Genomic DNA, 18,226 nt, shown 5'->3' on the forward strand with positions numbered 1-18,226 from the left:
ACAAAACACAAGAAAAGACCTGTCCCTAGCCACTGAAGAACGAACAATTCACTTTCTTAAATTAAAAAAAAAAAGAAGTCAAGAGGTATTCCCTTTTAAAAGGCTTTTATTTTGGTGGGGGTGTGTGTCTAAACAGCACATTAGTTGAGGATCTATAGTTGTTCATTTTGGACTTTAGCTGGTTCAATAGTGGAGGTAACAGGCGGTCATCAGGTTAGGTAAATTTGCAAGTGCAATGGTCACTGCAGCCAGGAGGTACTGGGCAGGGCTAACCCGGATGAGGCTACATGGGGGGGGGACGTGAGCATTTCTAACTCTTGAGGGGCTCTCTCTAGTGAGTGTGTTCATCTTCTCCAACATCACCTAGAAGATAAAGCCTTTACGGCCTCCCAACTCCCTTGGCTCTCATTAAAGCTCACAAGCAGTATCCCTAACCTGGCGGCACTGGGCAGGGACGTGCTTTAGACACGGGCCCTGGGATTCAGGGTCCTAGGAAGGACAGTGTCCACTCTACACCAGCAAGCAAGCAGGACATTAAAAAAATTTAAACTTGCAAGAAGTTTTATATCAAAAAGTGCTTTAGGAAGACAGGGTGTGATAAACTCTGTAAGTGAACAGAAGGATTTGGGCTATTTCTGTTGTGACGAGAATAAAATTTGTTTCAACTTCTTATTACACAGTTATGTAATAAAAACACATTCTCATTGTAAAGACTATAGACACGAGAACCCTGCTCTTTTCCCCATGCCCCTCATTGCTTCTCCCCGATGGCTCCCTTTTCAGTTTGGTGTGTATCTGTCTAGTCCTTTATGCACCAAGACAACATTTTAACTTTATGTAATTGCTAGCTTGGAAAATAAGGCTCTAAAAATTCTATCCCTTGCATATCTGAAAACATCAAAGATCTGCCCAAAGTGGCTCAAGTTATTTTACAAACCCAAGAATAAAAATTACTTTCTTAGCATATTTAACCCCCAGTTTACAAGCAGTCCTTGAGTGAGCAGTCAGTAAAATGCCTCACTGTCCTACTCAGAGAGAAAAGAGAGAGAAGGATATTTAGCAAGCTATTGATTTAGCATTTGGGCTGCAAGGCCAGGCAGGGGGCAACGGACGGGGAGGGTTCCATTAATCCTTAGCCTTTTCCTCTGAGAGCTTGGCTTTGGACGAATGCAGATTCTCCAGACCACTGGTAAGAATTCTTCTGGACAGCAGTGTCCTTAGAACATGCAAGGACAACATATAAATGCAATAGTGCTTTGCTAATTCAATTGATCTGTTCAGGTGATGCTTCAATCATTAACTAAAAAATGTCCTGGAGCAAATTTTCTCTCACCAGTTCTATCAAGATGAGTCTTTTTTTTTTTTTTTTTTTAATTTTTATTTATTGATTTTTTTTTTTTTTTTTTAGAGAGAGAGGAGTGAGAGAGACAGAGAGAGAGAGAAGGGGGAGGAGCAGGAAGCATCAACTCCCATATGTGCCTTGACCAGGCAAGCCCAAGGTTTCGAACCGGCGACCTCAGTGTTCCAGGTCGACGCTTTATCCCACTGCGCCACCACAGGTCAGGCCAAGATGAGTCTTTTATATATACAGAATCACTTGCTCCAAAGCGTGTGGGGAGCATTGCCAGGGGGGTGAAGGAGGTGGGGGAGGGGGAGGGAGCAAACACGTGGTGGAGCGGGGAGGCAGAAGGGACCATGACTCGCCATCCAAGGTTTGGGAATAGATCTGAAATGTCCTGTCCTTGGTAGTGACCTGGCAGCCATGAATAGTTAACTCTAGAGTTCCTTTCCTCCAAGTACCTCCCTCCCCACCCCCGCACCCTCACAAAGCTTACAGGTGTAGTAGTGTGTCTTCTTGGTATATTACATTTATTTTTTGCGATTAGAGTTCTCAGGTTAGTGTCTGCGCACGGTGCTCCCCAAGTCTCAGAGTTCAGCGCAGAGATCCCAGGGCCTACTTAGGGCAGGAGGGCGCAAAGGAAACTCTACCATCTTTAACTAGGATAGTTGTTCTGCTTCTATGCTGTTCATCGGGTTAGGAGGGGAAAAGTATCCTACTGCGTATTAAAAGGCTTAGGCAAACAGCAGAGAAACGTAACGGTTAGAAAACAAATTTCTCCTCTCCTGTCAGCATTTTTTTTTTTTAATTAATTAATTTATTTTTTTGTATTTTTCTGAAGCTGGAAACGGGGAGAGACAGTCAGACAGACTCCCGCATGCGCCCGACCGGGATCCACCCGGCACGCCCACCAGGGGGAGACGCTCTGCCCCTCCGGGGCGTCGCTCTGCCGAGACCAGAGCTACTCTATCACCTGGGCAGAGGCCAAGGAGCCATCCTCAGCGCCAGGGCCATCTTTGCTCCAATGGAGCCTTGGCTGCGGGAGGGGAAGAGAGAGACAGAGAGAAGGGGGGGGGGGTGGAGAAGCAAATGGGCGCTTCTCCTATGTGCCCTGGCTGGGAATTGAACCCGGGTCCCCCGCACGCCAGGCTGACGCTCTACCGCTGAGCCAACCGGCCAGGGCGATCCTGTCAGCATTTTTATGACTCAGGTACACCGTCAACCTTGCCGTGTGAGGATCAGTATGGCGCGTGATCCAAGGGAGAGCATGGGAGAGGCGGGAGGCAGGTCACAGCCCCAGGGTGTTCCTCCCTGGGGCCGAAGCACTGGAGCGCTCACCTTCAGCCACCGCCACCCAAACTGCGGTGGTTTCTAAACCTGTCTCTCTGTCCTGCTGCACTGGTTCCTCACCTCATACCTAACTCCCTGGGCAGCCCAGGAGACTTCCAGTAAGATGTGTGAAGAGCTCCAAATCCCGACTCATAACTTGGGACACGACCGTTATTAAGTGGCACCTTCAGCATCAAGCGCAGATGAAGATGTCATTTCCAGTAGGTGTTCAAAAGGCGGACTACTCAGTCAATGGTGTGGAAACAAATGACTTTTCACTTGGAAAAGGAAATAAAGCTGGATCGATACTTCCTGCCTTACATCAACATCAACATCAATCCCAGATGGAGCCAAGATTTAAGTGTAATGACGAAACCATTCAAACACTAGAGGAATAATGACATAAGCCTCAAGTGCCTAAAGGCTAAGTTGAATACATTTGCCTATTTAAAGAAAATAACAGTATAAAATCTACATGAAATGAAAGCATGTCATACGGACAATAAACTTGTAAAAGGATGCTCATCTCATTCACAAGGACTCAGTGTCTTACAGTTACATCAGGGGCAGCCATCCGTCCACTGGTCTAGCACTGGGCTGAATTCCACAAGGACCCATTTCCCCCTTGGCTGTTTCATGCCGGGGCTCTAGGACGAGTCTAGGTTTGTGGGGAAAGGGTCATCTTTCTCAGTGGAGTGTTTACCCTGACAAATGCTTGATTCAGCACCTAGCATTACAGATAGCTGTGAATTCACTTTGAGAAACAAACAGTGGAGTTGGGGTATCAGAGGTAGGGGGAGAGATGCCAGCTGTCACCTCTTTAAGATGGGTCCCTTTGAAGAAAGAACACAGCATATGAAACTACTCTGTAGGAAGCTAAAAAGGGAGCTCTGGTTATCAATCCCCCTGGGGACTGATAACCTGTGGAAAACATCCAAGGAAACATACATGAACAGACGTGCGTCCTGTTCGGACACTGGACAGACACTTTCCCCATCAAAGCCCGACCTCCAGTCACACTGGCAAAGCCAGAATGACTCCACACAGCCTTGCAACTTGTTAAGAAATGGAGAGTTAAAGTTTTGATAAAAATGAAATGATCAGAAACATTTTCGGCAATTTATAAGTTACCAGATTTGGAGTCAACCTGTACTAATGAAATCCATTCCTTTCAACCGTAGAATTGCTTGATCTCTTGAACGGTTCCCAGAAAACAGGTAAAAGGAAAAAAAAGGCCAAGGAAAAACAGAGAACAGACTTGAATCGGACCATTTGAATAAGAGAACCTTTTGGGTTAACATTTCAATGCACAGACATCTTTTAAAACCTACACCCTTTCTCTAAGGTCACAGGACTGCCAGAAGGGTCTTGCTTGATACGGGCGTCTCAACAGCAAGTTTCTTTTCCGTGGCCATCGGAAAGGGCTCAGGCCAAACGGCTCTGCTGGCAGAGGAAGAGGAAGCAAAGGAGTGTGTGGGGGACAGGGGGCGTCGGGGAGGTCAAACACTGCGCAGCTATTCATTCTCCCGAATCCCGGGCTGCAGACAGAATGGGCGGCTCACGGGAAGCCCCGCTGGGCTGGGCCGGAGTGACAGCACTGCCAGCCTGAGGGAGGGTCCTGCACCTTCAGCGGGGGTGACCCTCTGATCTCAGAGCTACCGACACTGGTGAACAAGTTGGAAGCGGTCTGCTCACCTGGGGCATGGGCATGGTGAGCCCTCAGTTCCCCCGGGACTGTGCCTGCTGCAGAGAACAGGGTCTGGGCACAATTTTCCCAGTCTACAGAGCTGAGGCTAAGGCGCTGGGCTGGGGAGTGCGGCAAGCGGCCACGGCTAACAGCCTTGGAGGCCTGGAGGCCTTCGGCAGAGAGAAAGGAAAGGGAGCATCTGGTTAGCAGAGAGACACCACCTGCCCGGCTGTTCCTGCAGAGGGAGACTCTGTAAAGAACGTCCTGCTCACGGTTCAAAATGTATCCTTTCTTTTCTTTTTTAACAGAACAGATCTGTTTATTCCACCTGATAAAACACTACATAAGCAAGAACATTGGAAAAAAAACACCACCTTTTATATTAGTAGGCGCATAGCTAGCTGCAAGACTGTACGGACGCGAAAATAAAATCGAAGAAATATATCAATACATACACTTGGTATGGGAATGATCTGCCTCTGGTCACCCTGAGGAAAAAGAAAAGAAAAAGTCATTGTCAGGTTTGCAGAGAAGTAGAACACATGCTCCAAAGACACTTCCCGGCACTCCTGAGCACAGGCATGTGCCGCCCCACCCTCTGCGCGCTGGTGGCATCTGACAGATGGGAGGAACCCAGAGATTCCCCACAGTGAGGGCCCCCTGTGCCACTCTGCCTCCCAGACACCTCCACCCCTGAAAAACCAGGCTGGGCTCCTGAGACTCAGTAATCATCTTGTTTATTTGAATAGTTGCCTCCCTTAGTCCCAAAACTTTAATCCTTAATTAAAAATTAAAAATGAAAACCATACTTTACTTTGATCCACGACTCCCCCTTCTTCACTGGCTTGTTTCTTCTATAAGTAAGGTTTTCCCCCAGAAGACTAAGCCTGAAGTCTACATGCTGGTCAGAGAAAGGAGACAGGCTCATCAGAGTACAAGGAACCCCCTGGTCCCTCCTGGTCCTCTTCGAGGGAGGACCGGGCAGAGGGGACAAGGCCAGGCACAAGAAGTGCCCTCCGAGGCCACAGACAGGGGACAGTGTTCCCTTTAAGGCAGGGGTCCCCAAACTATGGCCTGCGGGCCACATGCGGCCCCGAGGCCATTTATCCGGCCCCGCCACACTTCCGGAAGGGGCACCTCTTTCATTGGTGGTCAGTGAGAGGAGCATAGTTCCCATTGAAATACTGGTCAGTTTGTTGATTGAAATTTACTTGTTCTTTTATTTTAAATATTGTATTTGTTCCCGTTTTGTTTTTTTACTTTAAAATAAGATATGTGCAGTGTGCATAGGGATTTGTTCATAGTTGTTTTTATAGTCCGGCCCTCCAACGGTCTGAGGGACAGTGAACTGGCCCCCTGTGTAAAAAGTTTGGGGACCCCTGCTTTAAGGGGAACAGAAACGGTATTCACAGGGAACGTCAAGAACATTCAAGCCCCGAGGAAGAACCTCAACCATGTCCTCAGCATGAGCCCGACATTCCAAACGTGTGGATGGAAAGGCTTCCTTCAGCCTCATTAAGAAATGCTAATAAAAGAACACATTTATCTCCACTGAGCATTTCTACTTGCTGCACTGTGGCTTCTTTTCAGATGGTGGGATCGGCGCCCTGGTTCCTGACACGGAGCCGGACTGTTTCATGGTCTCCCACACTACACCTTGGGTGAAAAGTAGGACCACTTTTTATTACGTGGGGGTGTCTGGTGACAGGGGTCTCACAGGAAAGGACCAAACCTGATTGTTGACAGTGGCAGGTGGCTGGGACCTTTCTGAGCTCTGCTCTGACTCTAAGAAAACCATTTAGCAGCCTGACCAGGCAGTGGCGCAGTGGATAGAGCGTCAGACTGGGATGCGGAAGACCCAGGTTCGAGACCCTGAGGTCGCCAGCTTGAGCGCGGGTTTGAGCTAAAGCTCACCGGCTTGAGCCCAAGGTCACTGGCTCAAGCAAGAGGTTATACGGTCTGCTGAAGGCCCACGGTCAAGGCACATATGAGAAAGCAATCAATGAACAACTAAAGTGTTGCAAAGTGCAACGAAAAACTAATGATTGATGCTTCTCATCTCTCTCCGTTCCTGTCTGTCTGTCTCTGTCTATCCCTTTCTCTGACTCTCTCTGTCTCTGTAAAAAAAAAAAAAAAGAAAAGAAAACCATTTAGCAACTTTGTGATTGTCACCAGACCTAGGTCATCACCTCTGCGAGTGTAACGGCCGCTGCTGTCCCACCTTGAGATGACCTTGATGGCTCTTGCCTTTTCCAGGACACTTGGGCCTTGTCTCAAGGATTCTCGACTGCTTTTTGCTGTTATTCAAGGCAGAGCTGTGCTGCTCTTCAACACGTCAGTGCCACCAAATCTAATCCATGTTTTCAAGAACTGATATAGAAAACTTCATTTCAGAAGCTCTTAAATAACATTCTCCTCATCTGGCCCCAGGAGCAGGTCGCTGCTCTGAGCCGGGAGATTGTAACCAGAAGCTCATAAGCCCTCACAAGTCGGGCCACTGTGGAGCAGCGTTTCTCAACCCCACTTCTGCTGACACCTGGGTCCGGTGACTCTTTGCTATGGGGGCTGTCTTGGATACTGGGGAATGCTTAACAGTATCCCTGGCCTTTACCCACTAGGTGCCAGTGAACCTCTAGTACTGACAATCAAAGATGTCTCCAGACATTGCCAAATGTTCCCTAGGGGGCAAGATCACTTCCAGCCGAGAACACTGCACTAGTAGGGGACAGTACACAGTGTACACACCTGTTCTGCTCAGTGAGCTGAGCACATCAGTGATGTGAGAAATAACAATAGCATTGAAGGGCTTAGTAAAACACAGACTATGAACAAAGGTGCTACTCCAGACAGATGTTTGGGCTTGAGAATTACCCCAGAAGGCCCTGGCCGGTTGGCTCAGTGGTAGAGCATCGGCCTGGCGTGTGGAAGTCCCGGGTTCGATTCCCGGCCAGGGCACACAGGAGAAGCGCCCATCTGCTTCTCCACCCCTCCCCCTCTCCTTCCTCTCTGTCTCTCTCTTCCCCTCCTGCAGCCGAAGCTCCACTGGAGCAAAGATGGCCCGGGCGCTGGAGATGGCTCCTTGGCCTCTGCCCCAGGTGCTAGAGTGGCTCTGGTCGCAACAGAGCAACGCCCCGGAGGGGCAGAGCATCGCTCCCTGGTGGACAGAGCAGCGCCCCCTGGTGGGCGTGCCGGGTGGATCCCGGTCGGGCACATGTGGGAGTCTGTCTGACTGTCTCTCCCCGTTTCCAGCTTCAGAAAAAAAATAAAATAAAATAAAAAAAAAGAGAGAATTACCCCAGAAGTTGACACGTGTGTGCATGTGTGCACACACAGGGTATGTGTGTATTAGTGAGTGTCCAGAAACCTCGTTCACCTTGTCCTGACTTTTACAAGTCCTCCTCTCTGTGTTGACTCGCCTGTGGCCAGTTTCAGCATTTTGGGCAACTGGCCTGCAGGTCCAGGGTATAACGGATGGTGGCAATGGCCGCCACAGGCCACACCTGCTGAAGCATTTCTCCAGGGCTAAGTAAATACGCAGCTGGACGGAACCCTAGTGGCCATTTGCTGCATTCTGTCCACAGCCTTCCCTCTTCCTCCGCACATGCTGACTTCTAAGAGGCGGGGAGAGCTGAGGAGTCGGCAGAAGACACAGGCCTAGAATCTGCTTCCACATCTAAAGGGCCTGGGCTTTGTGTTCCCGGTGTCCTGACCAAGCTGAGAGCAAAGGGCAGAAGGTCCCCTGGGAATGAGCGGGTCCACTCTGACACAGGCTCTTTCTATGGGGTCTGGTCTCACCGACTGAGTAGTCAAGTGTGATGTGAATGATGCATCACTCAGGGTTAACGTCATTCTTTCAAAAACCATTCTGACAAATGTTAACGGAAGGAAGTCCATGAATGAACACTGAGTCCAGGTGAGCTCAGCTCGGCCAGAGAACAGCCTCTAAAGGGCTTTGCTCGCTGATGCTCACAGCTAAACACTCTAGGAAACCTCCCGATATGCAGCGCCGTTTCCCATGACTTCATCTAGGCAGGAACCACTGGCAATGACTTACTCTGACAGCAGTGGTTCTTCTCTCTTTTGTCCTCTACGGGTCTAGGGGACAAGCTACGTTCCCTTCACTGATGGCGACTTTCTACAGCAATGACTTTTTAACTGGGGGGTGGAGAGTACAAGGAAAGCAGACCGGGGGTGACCGCTGCGACATGGTTCACAGTGGGACGCCATCACACAATGCTCCCAGACATGGTTTTCTACACTGACAGAGAGTAAGGTTTAATACCTGTTAATGCAGGTCACTTTTCATTGTGTTTTCCTCCACATTTCTCAGCTATTCTTAGATATTTTTCTTCTGTATAATTTTGTGTGTGTGTGTGTGTAGCAGAGACAGAGAGAGCCAGAGAGCAGGACAAATAGGGACAGACAGACAGGAATGAAGAGAGATGAGAAACATCAATTCTTCATTGTGGTCCCTTAGTTGTTCAGTGATTGATTTCTCATATATGCCTTGACCGAAGGCTACAGCAGACCAAGTGACCCCTTGCTCGAGCCAGCGACCTTGGGCTCAAGCTGGTGAGCCTTGCTCAAACCAGATTAGCCCGCGCTCAAGCTGGCGACCTCGGGGTCTCAAACCTGGGTCCTCCACATCCCAGTCCGATGCTCTATCCACTGCGCTACCGCCTGGTCAGGCTCTATATACATTTTAATTCTTCTTATCTGGAAACACAGCACATTACTGCATAAGTAAGAGCTACCATAGAGAAACTTTTTCATGATTCTAATTTTCCTTTGTGGTGTTTTGGTTTTTTTTTTATATAAATAATCATGTCATCTGCAAATAAAAGTAATTTTATATCTTTTCCATATTGGTACCAATGTTTTATTTTGTCTTACTACATCAGCCGGACACTGTCAATGATATTTCCTATGTTGTTTACTGTTTACTTCTAGAAGATAGCTTTTTATCATGTTTAAGTGCTTTTCTTCTATGGATCTGGCTATACTACTGACTGGTATATAAAGGTTTATGGCTATTAGACACTTCACATATTAGACCTTTTATCATAAAATGTCCTTCTTTCTACTGTTTAATGCTTCTGGCCTTAAGTTCTGCTCTGTCTGCTATTAACATCGCCACTTTTGCTTTTTATTCCATCTGCTTTGTACATTTTGCCCATCTCTTTATTTTCCACCTAAAAACTGTATGTTAGATACTGGGTCAAAAACTACTAGTCACCTACTGTAACAGTCTTTAGCACAGTTCACCATATAATCTCAGTTTTCTTTCTGAGCACATGGTAGGACTACATTTCTATGGCCCCTGACTTGCTCTGGCCAATAAAACACACGCCGAAACGTGGCACGGTACTTCTGGGTGAAAACCTCATCACCCATGTGACATCGCTGAGACAACGGTGGAAGCAGAGATGGGCCTTCCTCAGTCTAGGTTCCGGGATGAGGATAAGATAGAGGTATACAATCCAGTAAGAGCCATCATTAGTCACACGAGGCTACTGAGCACGCAAAATGTGGCTGGTCCGAATTAAGATGCGCTACCCATGTGAAATACAACAGATTTTGAAGAACTAGCTCATGGATCTTTTTTTTTTTTTTTCTACTGAGTACATGTTGAAATAATATTTTGGATATATTGGGTTAAATAAAATGTATTATTAAAATTAATATTAAAAGTGGTGTTTAAAATGGGGCTACTAGAAGAATTTAAATTATATGTGGCTCACATTATATCTCGTTTGAACTGTGCCACAGAGCAGAAGGCCCAGCCAACCCACGACAAACATGCAGCATGAGTGAAAAATACGTGTATTATGTTAAGCCCCTGGGGTTCGGGGAGACGTCACTGATGCCGCGTAACTCAGAGGTCTCAAACTCGCGGCCCGCCGAACAATTTTGTGCGGCCTGCAGACTAATCCACGAAGTTCAAAATATTTTGGATAAAATTAAGTAAGCCTAGGGGCCTACTTGTATTTTTCATTTCTCTAGCATCCTAGCTAGATATTAGCTTAGTTAACAGCGGTTGTGATGCGAACTACAGTTTCTGGTCGTTTTGTGACACTGAGTAAACTGCATGTACGATTGTGCTTGTTGTAATGATTTTTTTTTTTGTTTTCAACTGCAGTGAGAAAAGTGTTGCGTAACAGTTGCCTTTTGTAGACCTAGTGCGGCCCGCCGAACGGCTGTGACCTAGCTCTGCAGCCCACATGCTGAGTTGAGTTTGAGACCCCTGGCGTAACCGAACCCACGCTGACTAGTACGTGACCCTGCTCAGTAGTCATCCCCGTTGTGAAAAGGGTTCCAATTCTATCTTTCTAAACTCCTTTTGCGGGTCTGAATTCCTCCGCTTTCAGGCTTCCCATGCTGCTGGAGGGTAGCCATGTGACAAAGTTCTGGCCAATCAGACATAAGCAGAAGTCCCCTGGGGTTTTCTGTGAAAACCATTCTTTTCCGTAAAAAGGGCAGACATGGCTAGACTACTCTTCCCTCTGTTTTTCCCTTCAGTGTGGACACGATGGCCGAAGCTTGTGACTTTGAGATAATAAACAACAAGCATGAAGATAAAGGCAAACATGCCGAGGATGGCAGAGCAGAAAGATGAAAAGACAAAAGAACAGAAAGAGTCTATATCCCTAATGGCATCTCCGGGCATCTAAACTAACCCCAGCAATGACTAGTCTCAGGCGTTTTATCTGACAAAAATAGTCCCCTATTTGTTGAAGCTATTATTTGTCAGTTTTCTTTTACTTGCTGCCAAAACCGTCCCTATCTGATATATTCTTGGAAACATAGACAGCTGAATTTTTCAAGCCAATCTGATATAGTCTTGGTCTTTCATTAGGAGAACTTGCTGTATTAAACTTGGTTTTATGTCTACTCTTTATGTTAGGTTTACTATTTATTATGTTATTTGTTCTTTTTGTCTTTCCTTAATTTTGGTGATTCGTTCATATTTCTGGTTTATTTCCCCTTTCACTCTCTGTGAATTTTAGAGATCTATTTTCTAATTGTGCTATTTATTACATATAATTTTATTCCTAATAGTTATATTTATTTGTACATTTTCTATAATTATTATATATTGTAACTGAATATCAATCTGACCCAGATATTTTTGCCCCTCTCTGAATCACTGTATGTCTGAAAATGTACATCTTTTTCCTTAATAGATAAATGGTACCTTGATCACATATAGAATTTTTGGTTTGTAATTCTTTTCTCTCGGTAGGCTATAAACATTTTTCTTTTCTTCTTTTTTTTTTTTTTTTTTTTTTTTGTATTTTTCTGAAGAGAGAAGCAGGGAGGCAGAGAGACAGACTCCGCCATACGCCTGACTGAGATCCACCCGGCACGTCCACTAGGGGGCGATGCTCTCCCCATCTGGGGCATTACTCTGTTGCAGCAGAAGCCATTCCAGCGCCTGAGGCAGAGACCATAGAGCCATCCTCAGTATCCGGGCCAACTTTGCTCCAGTGGAGCCTTGGATGCCAAAGGGGAAGAGATAGAGAAGAAGGAGAGGGGGAAGGGTGGAGAAGCAGATGGGCGCTTCTCCTGTGTGCCCTGGCCGGGAATTGAACCCAGGACTTCCACACAGCGGGCCGACACTCTACCACTGAGCCAACAGGCCGGGTCTATAAACATTTTTCATAGCATTCTGGTTTTCAGTGTTGCTGATGAGAAGTCTAGAATGATTCTCTTTTTTAAAAATTTATTTATTGATTTTAGAGAAAGAAGGGGAGAGAGAAAGAGAGGGGAAGAAACAGTAGTCTGTTTTTGTATGTGCCCAGACTGGAAATTGAACTGGCAATCACTGTGTATTGGGAAGATGCTCTAATCAATAGAGCCTTCTGGCCAAGGAGACTCTCTCTCTTTTTGAAAATAACTTGCTCTGGTAGCTTGTAAGATTTTCTCTTTATACGTTTTTCTTTTCTTTTTTTTTAGGTGAGAGGAGGGGAGGTAGTGAGATAGACTCCCACATGCACCCTGACGGGGATCTACCCCACAACCCCACCTGAGGCTGATGCTCAAGTACTGAGCTATTTTTAGCACCTGAAGCTGACAGGCTCAGACCAACCAAGCTATCCTCAGTGCCCAGGGCCATGGTTGAACCAATCAAGCCACTGGCTGCAGGAGGAGAAGGGGGAGGGAAGGGGGAGAGGGAGGGAGAGATAAGCAGATGGTTGCTTCTGCTGTGTGCCCTGACTGGGAATCGAACCTGGAATATCCCTATGCCAGGCCGATGCTCTATCCATTGAGCCACCAGCAAGGGCCTCTCTTAATACCTAAATCTCAGAAAGTAATCTGCATATATCTAGACCTGTGTTCCCTCACTTGTCCCCCTAATCCTGCTGCAGATTTGGTACCCTCTCAGTCTGCAAATTATAAAGTTTTTACTTCAGCTCAAGAAAAATTTCTTGCCCTGGCCGGTTGGCTCAGCGGTAGAGCGTCGGCCTAGCGTGCGGAGGACCCGGGTTCGATTCCCGGCCAGGGCACACAGGAGAAGCGCCCATTTGCTTCTCCACCCCTCCGCCGCGCTTTCCTCTCTGTCTCTCTCTTCCCCTCCCGCAGCCAAGGCTCCATTGGAGCAAAGATGGCCCGGGCGCTGGGCATGGCTCTGTGGCCTCTGCCTCAGGCGCTAGAGTGGCTCTAGTCGCAACATGGCGACACCCAGGATGGGCAGAGCATCGCCCCCTGGTGGGCAGAGCGTCGCCCCTGGTGGGCGTGCCGGGTGGATCCCGGTCGGGCGCATGCGGGAGTCTGTCTAACTGTCTCTCCCTGTTTCCAGCTTCAGAAAAATGAAAAAAAAAAAAAATTTCTTCTATTACTTTTTCTCTTTCTGGAACTCCTATTATTTGCATGTTAGGTTTCCCCCACCTCCACCCAATCACCATCTCTGTGTTTCTGGAATGAACTGTAAGATGTTTCTTCCATTTGCTCTTCCAGAACAGTAATGAAGTTCTCAGCAGTGACCATTCTCATTCTGCTCTTTCTCAGTTTGTTTACTGAATTTTTATATTTAGAAATCACGGGACAGTTTTTAAGTTCTAAAAGTTACTTTTGCACTTAATATTCAGTTCCTGAAATATCATTTCCTGCGTCGTCTGTTAAAGTTCTCTTCTGTCTCTTCCGTTAGTTTTACCTCAGTAGGAGTCTCTCACTTTTTAATTTTTTCCACTTGGACTTTCTCAGCAGTGGCAAATTAGGGAGCGCTGTGAGGCTCAGCAAGCTTCCATGTCTCCACGGTCCAGCAGAGCCTCAATGGACAAACCACAGAGAGATGAAGAGAGACCTTGTACCGTGGGGCTCGTCCAGGGCACAAGAGCTGAAAGCAGCCCAGCTCATCAGTCCGGCCCCTCCAAGGACTACACACACCAAGTGGGCCCAGAGTTTCTACTGGCCTTTGACCTCACAGGACTATTATGCATTTTATGCCTTTGTTCTAGGGCTCCAAAGCAGGCAAGCGATTTCCTCAGCTGGTGGCTCCCCGCTTCTCACTGAGGCCCAGAGAGCGAGTCCCGTGCCGGTTCCTCCCGCGGAGCCATCAGGGAGACTGGGGGCCACCCCCGTGAACTCCACAGGTTTACTGCAGGCTCACTGGGGTTCACTCGCAGAGGGCATTAGATGGTCAGAGCCATGTGCTTCGCTGGCATCTTTCCAGAGTCCCCTTCCTAACATTCACGTGTACTGTGAAAACAATGTATTTTCTAATCGTGAAAGTAATTTAAGCTTATTTTGTGAAAACTGGGCAAAGGAAAAAGAGAAAGAAAACACAGGAGAAAATCCTATATATAATCCCACCAGTCTGGGACTTCATATTTTGGTATATATCATTCTAGCCTGATAAATGCCTCTGTGTGTGTGTGTGTGTGTGTGTGTGTGTGTGTATGACTTAATACCTAATTATAAATATACTCACCTGCTATATTTTAGCCTTTTTCTCTGAAGTGATATATTGCAAACATTTCCCTATTGGTAATATTTTTGAGATGTCATTTTTAATAGCTGCATACTATATGATTGTATGGTTATTCCATGAGTCTTTTTCTATTGTCGATCATTAGGTTGCTTAACATTTTGCAATACTATAATATATTCAGGATAATGTCTTATTGTTAAATCTTTACACATCCGTAGTTTGTTCAGTAAGATGGAACTGCTTAGGGGAATAGGCACATTTTTAAGGTTTGAAGATCATATCCCAAATTTCCCTTCAGAGAGGGGTAAACCAATTAATGCTCCCACCAATAACTAATTTATAGCCTCTACCCTCCATCTCACTATCCCTACACTACACCCAAATCCGATCTTTAAAAATATTGTTGACAGCCTGGCCTTTGGTGATGCAGCGGGTAGAGCACCGAGCTGGAATGCTGTGGTCGCTAGTTCTAAACCCCAGGCTTGCCCGGTCAAAGCACATACAAAAAGCAATCAATGAACAACTAAAGTGAAACAGCTATGAATTGATACTTCTTGCTCTACCCCAACCCTCTCTCTGTAAAATAAATAAAGAAAATCTTAAAAAAAAAGTCTTTGATAATTTGATAATGAAAAAGGATCTCATTTAGTTTGTATTTCTTTGGTTACTGACCAGATTGAACAATTTATGTTTCTTGACTAATTGTGTAATTTATTTTGCGAAATACCTGTTCATGTCCTTTGCTCAAGATATTTGGGATATAAGATTAGTGACTTTTGTGTCCTCAATCCTGACTATCTTCATAATGAATAATCCCCTTTGCCCCTTCCAGTGATTTTTATTTTTTACCTGAACTTCTATTTTGAATGAATTAATATTATAATCTGTTCTGTTTTAGTTTATACTTGAGGGAATTTTTTTTCTCATCATTTTACTTGTAATTATTCTGAGTTACCTTGTTTTGAATATGTCAATAGACGGCATGTGGGTGGATTTTTTTTTTTTACCTACTGTGACAACTGACTTGAATTTTTTTTTACAGAGACAGAGAGAGAGTCAGAGAGAGGGATAGATAGGGACAGACAGACAGGAACAGAGAGATGAGAAGCATCAATCATTAGTTTTTTGTTGCGACACCTTAGTTGTTCATTGATTGCTTTCTCATATGTGCCTTGACCGCGGGCCTTCAGCAGACCGAGTGACCCCTTGCTCAAGCCAGCGACCTTGGGTCCAAGCTGGTGAGCTTTGCTCAAACCAGATGAGCCTGCACTCAAGCTGGTGACCTCGGGGTCTCGAACCTGGGTCCTCTGCATCCCAGTTCGACGCTCTATCCACTGCGCCACCGCCTGGTCAGGCTGACTTAAAATTTTTTATTTGATACTTATAAAAGAATATAGCAAATATGTTCGTTATTAAACAAGGTAGGTAAATCCATTTATATTTACTACCGGCTCTTTTCCGTGTCTCTCTTTCTCCGTGTCTTTCCACTTCTATGTCTGTTAATGGTTCTTTAACTCTCTATTCATACAATCAACTTGACAAGAACGTTATAAAAATGTGAAGTGACTCTTACAACTCCCATCAAATATGTTCTTTAGTTGCTCCATGGGAACGACTGAGATTCCCTTTAACAAAAAAAAAAAAGATGACTTTTTGGGTCATTTAAAATCGTTAACTAAATGGCCGCACACAGACCATCGCAGGCCCTTATGAAGGGCATTTGTTAACGTGACCGCTCTGCAGCGGCTGCCGTTTTGCGGGCGCACCGCGGCCGCCGGAATCGGAACTGACCTTCTGCAGCCCGCCGTTCTCCTCCACCAGTGGCGGCAGCACGCCAGGGCCGCCGGCGGGCGGGGCCTCCGCATGGTAGTCACGGAAGCAGCAGAAGAAGGAACTCAGGAGGCTGCGGCTCCTCTGCTTCTTGAGGCTGACGTGGCACTGGGACGCTGGAAAGGGAAACACAGCACGCTGTGGCCAACGGCAGCCTGGGCTCACAGCCGTAACGCAACGTGACAGCGCCAACGTGCAGCTGTTCCCTCCCTGCCCCAGCCCTGAAACCAGGGAACCTACTCGGGACCAGAAGATGAGGGGCCCCAGGAAGTTCCTCTGAAGGACTGTTATTCAACATGCGAATCCTGGAAGGCCAGCTGGTGGATGAAGTCCCATCCTGCTGGCTGGACGGAATTCCTCTGACCTCAGCCCAGTGGGGGCTGCTTACTCATTAAGTGACCCATCTCGGGGTCATGCGCCATCTGCATTCCTGAACCCAGCGGAGAAAGTCTTCTGACCTTGCAGGAAGCACTATTTCAAAACAAAGACCCTTTAAAGGCACAAAGCAGACTTGACACTCTCTGAGAAGTGTTTCTCTATTCGGGGTACCCGGAGTAACTCTGGAACTTCTGCTCACCATGCAAATGACTAATTTCATGGGTTCAGAAATAAGATGCGTTAAGGGCACAAAGGAGCCCCCTTCTGCAACTCCGACACTTGTCAAGAAACTGATGGGAGCCTGGACTCACAGAACTTGGGGCTGAAGGCTTCTGTTACACTTAGAGCAAAACCAGCAGGAATGTGGGCCGGACACCACAGGCTCTGGCCTGAGCAGGGCTGGCCAGGGCAAGGTCCATCTTCCTGAGACCCAGGGCAGTATCGTGCCACGGAATCACTCCCTGTCCTGGACTAAAGCTCTGGGGCAAGTGAAGGATCCTTTCTGTTACCCAGGGTGAGGGTGCAGGACAAGCTGCCACAAGTCAGAAACCGAAGGCAAAGATTAGTATAGATGAAAAACACCCCTCAGGGGAGGAAACAGACAACTCGGAGGGGGCAAGAGCGCCTTGCCTGGGAATGCGGCCCGGGCTGCCCCACCACATACCACGTCTGGGCGGGTAGGCAGTGCTCTAAGGACAGGCCACCGGCAAAGGGACCCTGCTTAGGGCCCATGGGAAAACCACCCATGTAGGAAATGACTTAAGTCCACACGATAAATGTTGCAGTTTCTCTCTCCCAAAAAGCAATTCTGGCACGAATCCTATTTTCGAACACTTGAGTGATGCGTACAACACCTTCCCTCTCAGGAGATCACAGAACCTTTGCTAAAGTCTTGGGGCACTCTCCTGCCGGCAGCGAAAGCAAATGCATTCAGGAGGAAATCCTGAAAAAGCATGGAAAAGCTGTTTTGCCAGTGACTCCACAGGCATAGATGCATTTGGGCAAATGGCCCTGTAAGTGGGAATTGAAGATCCTATTCACTTAAGATGAGTTTTAGAGCCATAAAACCCTGATAAAGCTGGCTTTTTTTTTTTTTTTAAATACTCCTTGTGAATAATACCTGGGTGCATGTCACAGGGTACCATTTCAGGCCCCACATGCCCGGCCAGACCAGGCATCAAGGCTGTCCCGGCAGCTGTGGTGGGAAGCGATTACGACTATTGTTTACCGAGGACCAGCCTCTAAACCCCAGAACTTTACAACCTGCGCCTCATGGAATCTCTATAGCTACCCAAGAAGACAGGCGTTATTGCTTGCATATCACAGCCGAGAAAACACAACCATTACTTGTGTGTGCCAGGATTCAAACCCAAGTGCGCCCGCTTCCCAAATGTGTGCTTTCCCCATGTGCCACGAGGAAGACAATCTTTTTTTTTTTTTTGTATTTTTCTTAAGTTGGAAACGGGGAGGCAGTCAGACAGACTCCCGCATGCGCCCAACCAGGATCCACCTGGCATGCCCACCAGGGGGCGATGCTCTACCCATCTGGGGCATCGCTCTGCTGCAATCAGAGCCATTCTAGCGCCTGAGGCAGAGGCCACAGAGCCATCCTCAGCGCCCGGGCAAACTTTGCTCCAATGCAGCCTTGGCTGCAGGAGGGGAAGAGAGAGACAGAGAGGAAGGAGAGGGGGAGGGGTGGAGAAGCAGATGGGCACTTCTCCTGTGTGCCCTG

General features: G+C 47.1%; 1 protein-coding gene across 3 annotated transcripts in view; it reads right to left on the reverse strand.

Annotated features, from left to right (window-relative positions):
* Nucleotides 1-18,226, reverse strand: part of CTDSPL (CTD small phosphatase like) — a 129,104-nt gene that overhangs the window by 20,393 nt on the left and 90,485 nt on the right. For 2 of the 3 annotated variants that reach the window (XM_066244413.1, XM_066244415.1), the window contains exons 2-3: nt 16,078-16,232; nt 4,811-4,843 (exon numbers count right to left, since the gene is read on the reverse strand). In XM_066244413.1, coding sequence (XP_066100510.1) covers nt 4,811-4,843; nt 16,078-16,232 — 188 coding nt within the window. Of the gene's footprint in view, nt 1-4,810; nt 4,844-16,077; nt 16,233-16,356; nt 16,445-18,226 lie in introns of those variants that run through there. The other variant, XM_066244414.1, reaches the window with a different exon arrangement.

Source organism: Saccopteryx bilineata, chromosome 10 (genome assembly GCF_036850765.1).
Source record: "Saccopteryx bilineata isolate mSacBil1 chromosome 10, mSacBil1_pri_phased_curated, whole genome shotgun sequence".
Classification (NCBI taxonomy): domain Eukaryota; kingdom Metazoa; phylum Chordata; class Mammalia; order Chiroptera; family Emballonuridae; genus Saccopteryx; species Saccopteryx bilineata.